Source organism: Procambarus clarkii, chromosome 23 (genome assembly GCF_040958095.1).
Source record: "Procambarus clarkii isolate CNS0578487 chromosome 23, FALCON_Pclarkii_2.0, whole genome shotgun sequence".
Classification (NCBI taxonomy): domain Eukaryota; kingdom Metazoa; phylum Arthropoda; class Malacostraca; order Decapoda; family Cambaridae; genus Procambarus; species Procambarus clarkii.
Window position 1 is genome coordinate 9,952,669 of NC_091172.1, and position 13,775 is coordinate 9,966,443.

The following is a 13,775-nucleotide window of genomic DNA, read 5'->3' on the forward strand; positions in this document are numbered from 1 at the left end:
TACCTTTACAACTGGTAAAAATATACTTGCAACTTTGGATGACATTTTCTTCATTAGTGCAGCAAAGTCGTGTTAACACCCACTGGCCGAGCATCACACGTGCAATATAACACAGTACTCAAGGTACACTCAACAATACTCCTCCCCCACACCTTAAAGTATTACAGTACAACCCAACATTATGACCAGAAGTAATTTATCACTCATTACTTCACAATTTGATTTATGAAAGCTTATCAGTTATAGGAAACATTATGCATGTTAATATATGTATGTACAATATAAACAATTTCTGAAGGAAGAGCATGGCAAAAAATTAATAAACAGCTTTCTGTTAAGAATATCTGAATTAAATGGATGTTCCTGAAAATTTGGACCCATGGAATAATATTTTGAATATCAACAGCTGGAAGAACCGCACATTTATAATGAGGCAAAACAGGCACCACAATCTTTCACTACCAACTACACAGGATAACCAAAGTTCTACTGAAGACCAGACAGGCAAGTAGACAAAAGAACACCAAGATCAATACCTGAGGACTGTATGGAAACAAAACTGGCAAGTCCAGACACACTGGAATCTTGCCGAATATATGGACAAGATGCATTCTGAGCTTGCACAAGCCACAGAGGCATTGGAAGTGGGAAGTACAAACTACAGTACATGTACCTTATCATCCTTCACTCTCTGAAACACTCTCCTTCAAATATTTATTAACAATTGTAGTTGTACAGTACTGCTATATACCTAAACCAGTATTTTGTTAATGCATATCTTTGATGCTTTTTATATTATTGGTAAATGGATGAGTACAGAGATCTATCATCAAAAGTACTGTAGTTTGATATTAAAATGATTGCTTTTTAACTGGTATTTATTTGTCCTTTTTTGTTTCATCATTGAATGAATCATGCAGGAGAGGAGCTTCATCAGTGTTGACTTCTCCAATATCTTCACTCTTATCTTCATTCACTTTAACATCAGTGTTGGAGTCATTGTCATTCTCTTGGTCAATCTTCATAAAGTCAATATCTCTAGTGACAACATCTAGAATTTGATTTAACTCTGTTTCTTCACAACCTGCCTGGTCTTCACTTTCCTTATCAAATTGCTTTTCCTGAAAAGAAAATAACTCCTAAAAATTTCATTGGTAAAAATTATCAAAGACAAAATATTTTCCCTCTTCAATGATAGTGATCAATACCAGCAATCATCTATGCCTTAATTGTTAGTGGACAATCGAGAAATACAACCATGTGCCAGCATCTCTCGGGAAACTAGCTGGACAGTTATGAGTACAGAGGCTGTAATAATTATATGCATGTTCCTTATGACTGAGGAACGGAGCTGTGTAAAGAGGAAGGCGACGATTCCATGCCAACATGAAGAGGTCCAAAATTGGGGTGCCTAAGTATCAAAAGAAAGCCCCAAGCCAGGGAGGCTATGTAACACCGTCAAATGTGCAGGATATTCAAAAGGCACTAAATGATGCCAATACAAGAACAGAAGTACACAAGGCAAACAACATCAAAGGCATCAGATTCACCAAGGATTCTATCGACGGACAGGTGACCAGGAGGGACAGTCAGGAAGCAAGACACGCGCACATCTTGGAAGGCAGGACATTCAACAAGGATATGCATGACCATAAGAGGGACAATGCAGTTTGGACAATAAGGAGCAGGGTGGCGCTCCATTAAGTGCCCGTGAGTTAAACAGGTATGGCCAATACGTAGCCTCGCCAGAGCCAATTTCCCACTGGTGGTTACGGTGGTAGGAGGAAGGACATAAGGTCATGATACCCTTAAGAGCACCCAACTTGTGGGGGCAAGGATGGAACGACACAAGAAGAAACATTGGTAACACGAACCGAGAGAGAACCTTGCAAGCGAGACAATCTTACAGAAAGGGAAAAGGGGAAAGTGGCGAAAAGGAACAGGGTCCACAGGAGGGGTAATGGTCAAAGTACGATATAAGACGGAGCGAGGGTGTTGTAGGGACCGCACAAACTAGTGAAGACAGTAGCGATCATGGTGATCCTGTAGAGATAGGATGCCAGTTTCAGCACACACAGTCTCTGGGTAGGAGGCGAATGCAAGGCACCAGAGCTGAGGCACAGCCCAATATGGGGAAGAGCATCAAGATGATGAAGTGTCGAGGGTGAGGCATGAGTAAGCAGGACAGCCATAATCAAGTTTGGACAGCATGAGAGGAACATAAAAGGAGGAGCGTGCACTTATCGGCTCCCCATGAAGTATGGGACGAGACCATAAGTAAAGGGCCTTAAATCATTCAACTCTGAGGTAAGAGATATGAGGTGACCAAGACAAACGAGAATCAAAGATTAACCCCAGAAGTTTAGCAGAATCCTTATACAAAAGAAGATTACCATAAAGTGCCAGAGGGGGACGAAGAATGAAGTAAAGGTCATACCACAAATCTTAGTTGTAAAGAGCTTGAAGCAATGATTGGTGGCCTCAGGACGACACTGCATCAATCACAAGTTAAAGCCACCGTTGGAGGAAAGGCGAGTCATCACTGACAGCAGAGGGTAAGAGCATCAACAGAGCCGAGAAAATGCCAGAGGGAGGGAAGGAAGAAAAGACCATTAAGGGCAATCGGGAAAAGTAGTTTTTGGAACACTACCTTGGGGTACACCTTCGTATTGCTGAAAAGAGGCAGAGTGGTACCAAGCCTTGCTCGAAAGAAACTACGAGAGAGAGAGAGAGGAAGCTCTGTAGGAAGAGAGGGAGATTACCACGAAGGCCAAGAGAACGGAGTTGGGTCAGAACATGGCATCTCCAGGTGGTGTCATTGCCTTTTCTAGGTAAAAAAGGACATCAACCACAGAGGTTTTTCACAGGAAAGGCAGTACAGTACAAATATAGACCACCAAATTGAGAAGGTAAGAGGTGGTGATAGCGTTCCAAAAACCACACCAGATGGACATTGACCATACGTTCAAAGAGTTTGCAGACATAACTCATTAGAACAATTGGGGGCAGAAGTCTCTAGGGGATGACCCTAGAGAACCAGGTTTTCGATTAAGAACAACCACCAACTCAAGCCAGTCCTTAGGGACTGACGACTCCCAGACACTGTTATAAACACTCAGTAAATAATGAAATGTGCATTGTGGGAGATAGCAAAGCACCTCATAATGAATATCATCCGAGCCCACTGCCATAGAACCGCAGAGGGCCAGAGCAGACTGGAGTTCTGAGAGAAAGGATTGTTATAGGGAAGCTGAAGACGAGTGCAAAAATCTAAGGGACAAGATTCAAGAAGGGGGCTTACGAGTATGGAAAGGAGGAGGAAGACGAGAACCGTAGTCAACAGTCAAAAAGTGTGAACCCAGTTTGGTTGCGACCGACACCGGATCCACCACAATAGAACCACGGAGGTGAAGGTCTGGCGAGACATATGGAACAAACTTGCCCACTATCTTGCGGATTTACTTCCAGGTCAGGGGCAGAAGAGCATCAGATGTAATGGTGGAAACTTAAGATCTCCAACTCTCATGCTTGGCCATACAGATGGGCCAGCTGTATGGGCCACCACACTCGCCTTCCGAAACAAAAAGAAGAATCGGGAGTCCACCGGCGATGGCGTTTCTTCTAGACTGCACACTTACAGTGGACAGCCCAAGCACAGTCTGCATTCCACCATTCCACTCGGTGTGATAAGTTCACACTGCATCACACTGAGGAGTCACACTGCTGCAGGCTCCAGGATAATTCAACTTGTCTAAGTGTTGGGAGCAGGGTGAGGGCTGCAAGTGGTGTCCCAGAATACATGAAGGTGTAGGAAATTTGGAAAGAAATTGAGAGGTAAGAAATAAGTGTTAGTGAATGAAAAATCTGGGCTAGAAAAGTTTATCTTTCAATACAGCAATGTCAACAACAAAGATGGCCACCACCACAGGGAAGGACAGCACACCAACAAAGGAATGTTTTGCAGGATTCTCAGCACAAGATCTAATGAAAGGTGGTTTTCTTGGCAGGTTAGCGATTATTGAGGACATGCTAAAGAATTATGAAGAAAAGGTAATTAAATTAGAACAAGAAAATGAAAGTTTCAAGATTGAGTTTTCCAATTTAAAAGTAAGTATTTTCCAGCAAGGTAAGGAAATTACCAGCTTGACTGATAAGGTAAGGATGCAGGAGGCACACATCAGGGAACTAGTAAAAGATAAGGAGGCATGGAAAGTGAAGAGTGGTGAATGTGAAGAAATAAACAAGAAAATAGACTCATATGGTGATTAACTCCAAGGAACCCTGAGGGCTAACAGTTAGGCAAGGATATGCAACTGGAAACTTCATTGACAACTCACAGGAGGAGGTTAATAAAGAACTAGAAAAGTATAAAGAAGAAATAAGAGTGACGTATGCACAAGTTGTAAGAGACACACAATCAAGGAAGTGTGTTTGAAGTTAAAACCAGAAATGACCAACAAGAAGCAGAAATTAGGCAAGCAATTAGGAAAGAACTGGTAACCAACAGTAAACTAGCACAAAACACTGCAGATTGAAGTCCATAATAATCTTCGGTTGTTTGGAAAAGGAAATTTCATCTAGGGTGGACAGAGCAGCAGAAGAGATGAAAATCATAAGGGAAAATAGTAGATTTAGGAAAAGGCCTAAACTCAAAAGGAAAATGCCAGTGATTTTAAAAGAGTAGGAAAATATGAGAGACAAGAACTGCCCATTAAGGGTGACAGTTAATGGAGTGAAAAACATGATGGAAGTGCTTAGAAATGCCAGGAAATTGCAGTGATGAGGTTGGCAAACTTTGGTCAAAATGCCTCTCAAACGAAGACACAGAAACGCTGAAAATGAACCTCATTGAAACAAAACATCTAAATGGGAATAGAAATGAAGACATTCTTTTTTCTACAAAGTGTCAGGGACTGGAAAGCTAATGAAATGGTACATGAAAACAAGACAAGAAAATCATTAATGGAAGGGGGAGGAAAGAACAAAGGGAAAGGGAACATGTTCCAGAAAACTGTATATACTGTACCAACATAGATTCAGCTTAAGGTCCCAGATATTAACGCATCATCAGAGATGAAACTTGAAGATAGTATTTTAAATGAAGTCATATTCTGAAGGGACTACTCAGTTTGGAGACGTGACAGGAAAACTAGGAAAGGGAGGGGATGGGGGGGGGGGGGGGGGGGGGGGTTGAAAGGAGTGGCTGTGCTGCTGAAAGAACACATGAAGGTAAGAGAGTCAATACTTAAAAACCCTCGAGAAGTTGACATAATGGCATTGTAGGTCTGGAATCAGGATGACAAACTGATAATTGTAAATGCCTACAGCCCACCAGCAAGCAACACATGGATAAAGGAAGAATCGGATGACAAACAAAAGGGCCTCATAATGGTCACGAGAGAAATAATGTGGTACAGTAATGTGCTCCTTGTACAGTACAAGCAGATACTGTAAAGATAAATCACGACTGTTGATACTGGGGGACTTCAACTTTAAAGCAATAGACTGGGAGGCCTATGTAGCAAGAACGGAGGACATTTGGACAGGCAGATTTGTAAACCTCCTTTTGTAGACATTCTTGTATCAACACATCAAGCAGGCCACAAGAATGAGGGAAGGGGATGTAAATGAGTAAATGTAGAGGTATGCCAAATTTTCCAAAATAAATGATGAAGACAAACATTCATACCTAAACAGAGATGCTGGGCCAGAAAACTGGACTGGTTCAACAGAAATTGAGAAGGCACCAGAGACCAAAAGACACAAAAATGAAATCAATATAGAAAGAAGCCAAACCCCCAAACATACCAGCGATACAAAGATGCGAGAAACAACTACACAGCAGTAAGGAGAGCGGAAGAAAAATTTTGAAAACGGTATAGCAGACAAATGTAAAACAGAACCAGGCCTATTCTACAAATTCATAAACAAATTGCAGGTAAAGGATAATATCCAGAGGTTGAAAATGGGAAACAGTCACGTAAAATTAATGTTTCACACGTTCCCTTTTAAACAAAACTTTCAAAGTGTATTTGTACAAAATTAAATCTTCAGAGAACCAGACATCATAAGAATTCCAGAGAACAACATAGAGCACATAGAGGTGTCTTAAGAGACAAAATGGAAAATATGCTCAAGGAGCCAAGTAAGAACAAAGCAGTTGGTCCTACCTACCTACCTTGAGGCTACCTTGAGGTGCTTCCGGGGCTTAGTGTCCCCGCGGCCCGGTCGTCGACCAGGCCTCCTGGTTGCTGGACTGATCAACCAGGCTGTTAGACGCGGCTGCTCGCAGCCCGACGTATGAGTCACAGCCTGGTTGATCAGGTATCCTTTGGAGGTGCTTATCCAGTTCTCTCTTGAACACTGTGAGGGGTTTGCCAGTTATGCCCCTTATGTGTAGTGGAAGCGTGTTGAACAGTCTCGGGCCTCTGATGTTGATAGAGTTCTCTCTCAGAGTACCTGTTGCACCTCTGCTTTTCAACGGGGGTATTCTGCACATCCTGCCATGTCTTCTGGTCTCATGTGGTGTTATTTCTGTGTGCAGGTTTGGGACCAGCCCCTCAATTATTTTCCACGTGTAAATTATTATGTATCTCTCCCGCCTGCGCTCAAGGGAGTACAGATTTAGGCTCTTTAGTCGGTCCCAGTAATTTAGATGTTTTACCGAGTGGATTCTAGCAGTAAAGGATCTCTGCACGCTCTCTAGGTCAGCAATTTCTCCAGCTTTGAAAGGGGCTGTCATTGTGCAGCAGTACTCCACTCTAGATAGCACAAGCGTTTTGAAAAGTATCATCATCGGTATAGCATCTCTAGTGTGAAAAGTTCTTGTTATCCAACCTGTCATTTTTCTTGCAGTTGTGACGGCTACTTTATTGTGTTCTTTAAAGGTAAGGTCTTCCGACATGAGTACACCCAGGTCCTTTACATTGCCTTTTCGTTCTATGTTATGATTTGCCTGCGTTTTGTACGTGGTTCCTGTTTTTATGTTTTCAATTTTTCCGTAGCGCATGAGCTGAAACTTATCCTCGTTGAATACCATATTATTTTCTGTAGCCCATAGAAAGACCTGATCAACATCTGATTGGAGGTTTGCCGTGTCCTCTATGTTGCCAACTCTCATGAAAATCCTAGTGTCATCTGCAAAGGATGATACAGTGCTATAGGTTGTGTTCTGGTCTATGTCCGATATGAGGATGAGAAAAAGTACTGGAGCAAGCACAGTACCCTGGGGGACTGAGCTCTTCACGGTTGAGATGGAGTTTCACCATGGGTTCTGGGAGAATGTGCATCTGAGCTAAGCATTCCACTTAAACTTATTTTTCAGACTTCCCTGTATACAGGAGTCGTAGCAGACATGTGGAAAAAGGCTAACAGTTCCAATCTACAAAAGCGGCAGCAGGGAAGACCCCCTCAATTATATACCTGTATCGTTGACAAGTGTAATAGTCAAAATATTGGAAAAAATAATTAAAACTAAATGGGTAGAACACCTGGAGACAAACACTATAATATCAGACCGTCAGTTTGGTTTTCGACCTGGAAGATCCTGTGTAATGAATTTACTCAGTTTCTATGATCGAGCCACAGAGATTTTACAGGAAAGAGATGGTTGGGTTGATTGCATCTATCTGGACTTTGGGGGGGGGGGGGGCTGAAAGACTTTCGACAGAGTTCCACATGAGGGGTTGTTCTGGAAACTGGAACACATTGGAGGGGCCACAGGTAACCTGCTAACATGGATGAAAAATTTTCTGATAGAAAAATGAAGGAAGTAATAAGAGGAAGTGTATCAGACAGGAGAAATGTCACAAGTGGAGTACCACAGGGTTCTGTTCGTTCACAGGTAATGTTCATTGTCTACATAAACAATCTACCAGATGGAATGCAGAATTATATGAACATGTTTGCTGATGATGCTAAGATAATAGGGAAGATAAGTTACTTAGACGATTGTCATGCCCTTCAAGAAGACCTGGACAGAATAAGTATATGGAGAACCACTTGGGAAATGGAATTTAATGTGAATAAATGCCATGTTATGCAATGTGGAACAGAACATAGACCCCACACAACCTATAAATTACGTGAGAAATCTTTAAAGAAGTCTAACTTCTAACTTCAGAATTGCTTTTAAATACAAGCATGGCGAAATACTAAAGAAATTGTTCACGACTTTTGTTAGACCAAAGCTGGAATATGCAGCTGTTGTATGGTGACCATATCTGAAAAAGCACATCAACAAACTGGAAAAAGGTGCAAAGACATGCCACTAAGTGGCTCCCAGAACTGAAGGACAAGAGCTACGAAGAGAGGTTAGAGGCATTAGATATGCCAAAACTAGAAGAAGGAAAAGAGGTGATATGATCACTACATACAAAATGGTAACAGGAATTGATAAAATCGATAGGGAAGATTTTCTGAGACCTGGAACTTCAAGAACAAGAGGTCATGGCTTTAGACTAACTAAAGGAAGATGCCAAAGAAATAAGAAAATTCACTTTTGCAAAGAGTGGTAGACAGTTGGAATAAGTTAGGTGAGAAGGTGGTGGAGGCCAAAACCAGCAGTCATTTCAAAGTGTTATATGACAACGAGTGCCAGGAAGATGGGACACCACGAGCGTAGATCATCGTGTAACTACACCTGGGAAATTACATGAAGCAAACACAACGTTTGAGTGATACATATAGAAATGGAACCCCCCCCCCCACACGACAGTCCAAAAGACGACTAATGCTTATCAAGAATTAATTGGGACCCAAAAAGGCTGACATCTCAAGGAAAGGTCCAAACAGAGTTGTGTTGACATGCAGATCTGGCAGCTTTCAGTGGTCCTGCCACCTGTTGGTGGTCAACTGTAACTAGGGAGGTAAGAATATTAGAATGAAGGTAACTGCAGAAGGCCTATTGGCCCATATGACAATACGCCTGTTCATATCCACCCAATCTCATTCATGTACATATATGGATAGTCAGTAAGAACCGACTACTGAATGGATCATTTAAGGAGTCGTTTGCTGCTTTATTTCTTCTCTCTTTAACCTTGCAGTTGTTCATTTTGCTTCATTTACTTTCTGGATGTTTCCTTGGTGAGGGTGATCATAACTGTACCAAGCTGCCTGCACCTCTGACTGGTCCAGGTTCTGGCTCGGGTCTCTGCTAGTCTATCACAAAATCATAGGACAGGTGTGACTCGTGTGAGCCATCACAGTATATCTAGCTTCAGGGAGCCACTGTTTGGCCTTCCCCAAAAATGGTTAAGGGGGCATTAGGTTCCAAAAATGCAATAAATGAAAACTCGTTCGATTTCAATCAAACTTTTTTGACAAGTTCTATATGAAAAGTGTTTTATCTGGTCCAAGTTTCAGCATCGTAGCATAAATAGGAAGGGAGAAAAAAAAATATTGAAGTAGTCGTGAAAATTATGCCAAAATGGTCAAAATCGATTATCAATCAAAAGTGTCAACTGAAATCATAGCTATGACTCTTTGCTATCACAATAGCATATATTAAACAAATATTATAATTAGTTTAACTGGAAAAAATTTTAAGAAAAAAAAAAAAGTTTTTTTTTTGTTCAAAATTTTTTTTTTTCACTTTTTTTGGACGATTTGCATCAAATTTACACACCTGATTGTACGTAAGCCTATCTGTAAGGATGCCAATTTTGGAGAAAATTGGTTGATGTCAACCTCAGCCACAGATTTTAGAACCTTAGACTTTATTATTTTTGTTTTTTTTTTCCAATTGACAAATGTTTACAAAACTAATTCATTTTTTATTCAATTTACATGAAACTTACACAGTATATGTGGAGGGCATCTCTCTACATTGGTGAGATTTCATTTTTCTCTAAGTTCATTTATTGATTTTATAATAGCAATAAACATGCCATATTTGCATAATTTTTGGGGGGGAACTTTGAACATTTGTATTAGGAAAACTAAAGATGTTTTGGAAATTCTCTATCTCAGGGTCCTTTATTATATGTTAATGTGTCAGAAAATTGTCACAGAATAATTATATCTGAAACGTGTGTTCTGAAGTGTAGACTTGAAAATGAGTAAAAAAACGTTGAGAGAAAAAAAAATAAAAATAAAAAAAACTCCCTTTCTATTTACACTGCAGTACTGAAACTTGGGCCAATTTCAGCACTTTTCATATACAACTAGTCAAATAATATTGGTTGACATTGAACAACTATTCCGACACCAACCTAATGCCCCCTTAAGGCTCCCTACAACTATGAGGCAGCAGTAAAAAAAAAAAAAATTAACATGCAATTAACATAAGTTATTGGAAAGGTCATTCAGCAAGCAATCTTGTCTGTCTCACCCCCTTTTCCCAAGTAATACCTTCACATATTGCCCCTCTTACTTTCCACTTTCATTTTCCAAGCAACATTCTTTTATATCAAAATAATTTAATATTACTCGGTGCTAACTTTCAATAACTAACTTTTCAGTACTACCAGATACTCATTAATTTTATATTTGAGCACACAGACTACTACCCAGTCTCTAACATAGCAGACAATTTTATCAGTACCTGTGGCATAGGGGAATTTAGAGCCTCGTCTTCTTCCGTGACCTCTCGCCTTTTGTAGGAGAATGAAGCAGCTCGGGCAGCTGGAGTACGTCGCTGAGGGGACTCTGGATTCCTGTGGTAATCATTAATATATATAAGTACAGTACAACAACAGAACTTCTGACTCTTGTTTGCAAGCCGAGAGCTTTTCTTCTCATAGCAAGCCTTACCTACTAGTTTTACCTGGAACAAGATCCACCAATCCATTAACAACCAGGTATGGAATTACCGCTGGGTGAACAGAGGCAAACGGTTAATGATTGGCACTCTGTCAATCCTTCCTGGACAGGACTTGAACCTAGAACTTATCTCTCGTGAGATGCAAGGCGAATGTGTGTTGCCACTGTGCCACCAACGACTAATTCTTCCCATCACGTTAACCAGTGCACTGAGTCACCCAACAAAAGTACAGTGGTACCTCTGTTTATGAATGCCCGTCTTTACGAACTTTACCTCGGGATACGAGTTTGTCGATACGCGTATGGCTGGCCAAGCACGGTGATCGCGTCTCAGTTTCCCAGTGCCTCCCGCCTAGTAACTATCCCGCCCGAAATCTTTGCAAGGATTTAGTTTTTTTTTTTGGATTTTTGGCTATTTGAACATAAAAGTTATTGTATATCTCGCCATAGGTCCCAAGAAAGCCAGTGGTAAGGTTCAAGGCAAGAAAATACATGTGAGAATGACCGTAGAGGAAAAACAGTTGAACTAGCTAGGCAGTATAACAAATCTTCAGGGGAGGAGGAGGAGGCAGTAGAGGATGTCCCTTCCTCATTAAGAAAATGTGTGCAATATGGGAACTGCAAAGTTTTGCTGAAAAGAATCACTCGGATAAAGCTTTAGCAGGCCGTTGCATTGATCTTATTAATGACAATGTGATGTCTCACTACAGACAAGTGTTACAAAGGGAAAAACAATCTTCAAGAAAAACTGAGAAAATCATGCAGCGAGTCAGAAGCAGGGCCAAGTGGTATGCAGGCAAAACGTGCCAGAGTGCGCCCCAGAAAAGTCCTCACTGCCCGATGTTATAATGGAAGAGGACTCCCTTTCAAAACAATAACACCACCTCTCCTCCCACCTCCTCACCGTCTTCCATATGCCAACAGGAGTCATCAGTAAAGGTAAGTACTAAGTTTACTTTGAAGTTAATTTTTTGGGGGGAGTCTGGAACGGATTAATTCATTTCCCATTATTTCTCATGGGGAAAGTCTCTTCGGTTCATAAATTTTCGGGTTGCGAACCGTCTCCAGGAATGTATTAAATTTGTAAATTGAGGTACCCCTGTATTTTTTATTTTTTCGTGCACAGTCGAAATGTGATTGCAGTATGTTGGGTACGAAATGGACTCTTGGGACCTTCAGTGAGAGGCGGCCATCTTGAAAAAAAATTCCAGATCTCCCTAGGGCTGGCAGGATCACTTCTGAATGAGCAACCAAGGGTGGCGCACGCACCTCTAGCTCCTAAACACCTGTCGGATGCGGTATTGAAAGATCGCTCTCCGTCAGTGAAATTCAGACCTTATTGTTTGAAGAACATGAGGGTCATGATATTGATGAAGCTAGGCACAATAAGAACCTAACACAAGGGTCGGGTGCAAGTGATACAGCACCAAATGAGGACGATACAGCGAGTGTATCCAGTTGTAGCCGAGCTCCACCCTTGCTCACCCGTGTTATCTCCAATTTTTTTTTTATAGACGATACATAGATGAATCGTTTTTTCGATTCGGTGATGATGCATCCAATACAAGTAGCATAGATGAACAGTGATAGCGGCTTCCATGGTGGTGTTTTCCATCAATCTTGTCAAGAATAGCCGAATCTCTTTCAGAATGGCTGAATCTCTTCCAGAATACCTTACAAAGTGATCTTTTCAAGACTATCTTACACTTCACAAGCTTGGCTACACAACACCTACAGGTATTAAAGCCAAGGGTGTATACGAGTGTTTTTTGCAAGCACACAGAACAAAGAAACAGGAAGCGAAAATCTGTTTGTACCTGGTGCATCGAGAGCGAAGTCGCGCTGTGTACCATGAACTGTTTCATTGATTATCACTCGCTTCCGAAGTACTGAGTGTGTAAAACAGTGCATTACTGTGTAAAGTGTGAAACTGTACATATTGTAATTTAGTGAATTTTGAACAAGTAATATTGCGACAATAAACATTTATTGTGAAAACATTACTGACACATGTATCGCAGTTCCATGGAACATTATGAACGTTCTACTGTATACATATTGTAAAGAACACAAATATGCATCATATATGATAAAAAACAAACATAAAACCGCATTGGAAATACATACAACAGAAAATTGCAAATATATTTGTGGCAACTCACGGTGCTTGAATGGCGTGCGCAACCGACTCAAAGCTTCAAGCTCTGAGTCGGCCCATGCCACACAAGCCTCACAGCCTTGGAGTCCCCCATGGCTGTGAAGCAGCGGCCCATGCTGCACGAGCCTACATTAGCTCTCTTACTGAAGACCAGGCAGTAGTAAAATTAGATTTTAAGAACGCTTTCAACTCTGTCAAAAGAGAAGCAGTCCTCATCGCAGTCCAGGAACATTGCCCAAGCATTCTCCCGTTTGTGTCAGCAGGCTACAGCAAAGACTCAACCCTCCTGTTTGGCAAACATGAAGTCACCTCAGCAGAGGGAATTCAACAGGGAGACCCACTTGCACCCTTCCTCTTTTGCATAGCGATTTGAGAAATTACAGCCAGTCTGTCCAGTGAGCTCAACATCTGGTTCCTGGATGATGGTACTCTGGCAGGCACACAAGATTCCCTGCTGGAAGACTGCAGCTGGTGAAGACACGGGGGGAGATCATGGGTCTCATCCTTAACCCCTCCAAGTGCGAAATTATTGCATCCAGTGAGGTAATCATTAGAGCAGTGAAATCAGTTTTACCAGAAGCCTCAGTCATTAAACCCACCGACAGCACACTACTTTGAGCACTTCTGGGCCACAATGCCATTGCTGCAGTGCTTGACGAAAAGTTTAACGACCTAAATAGGATGGAAGCGAGAATAGGGGACCGACTCCCATGATGCCCTCTACCTTCTCACAAAGTGGCTTACCTTGCGCAGGCTAATATATTTCTTAAGGTGTGCACCAACTTTTGGCAACCCACTTCTAAATATGATGAGCTCCTCGGGTCAATATTCAGGAAGGCGCTCAACCTAGATT

At 41.5% G+C, this 13,775-nt stretch overlaps 1 protein-coding gene across 1 annotated transcript in view; it reads right to left on the minus strand.

The window, feature by feature from the left end:
- Nucleotides 1-735: 735 nt before the first annotated feature.
- Nucleotides 736-13,775, minus strand: part of LOC123764063 (transmembrane protein 120 homolog) — a 46,788-nt gene continuing 33,748 nt past the window's right edge. Inside the window, exons 9-10 of the mRNA XM_045751558.2 lie at nucleotides 10,547-10,658; nucleotides 736-1,121 (exon numbers count right to left, since the gene is read on the minus strand). Of these exons, the coding sequence (XP_045607514.1) occupies nucleotides 879-1,121; nucleotides 10,547-10,658 (355 nt within the window). The 3' untranslated portion in view covers nucleotides 736-878. The remainder of the gene's footprint in view (nucleotides 1,122-10,546; nucleotides 10,659-13,775) is intronic.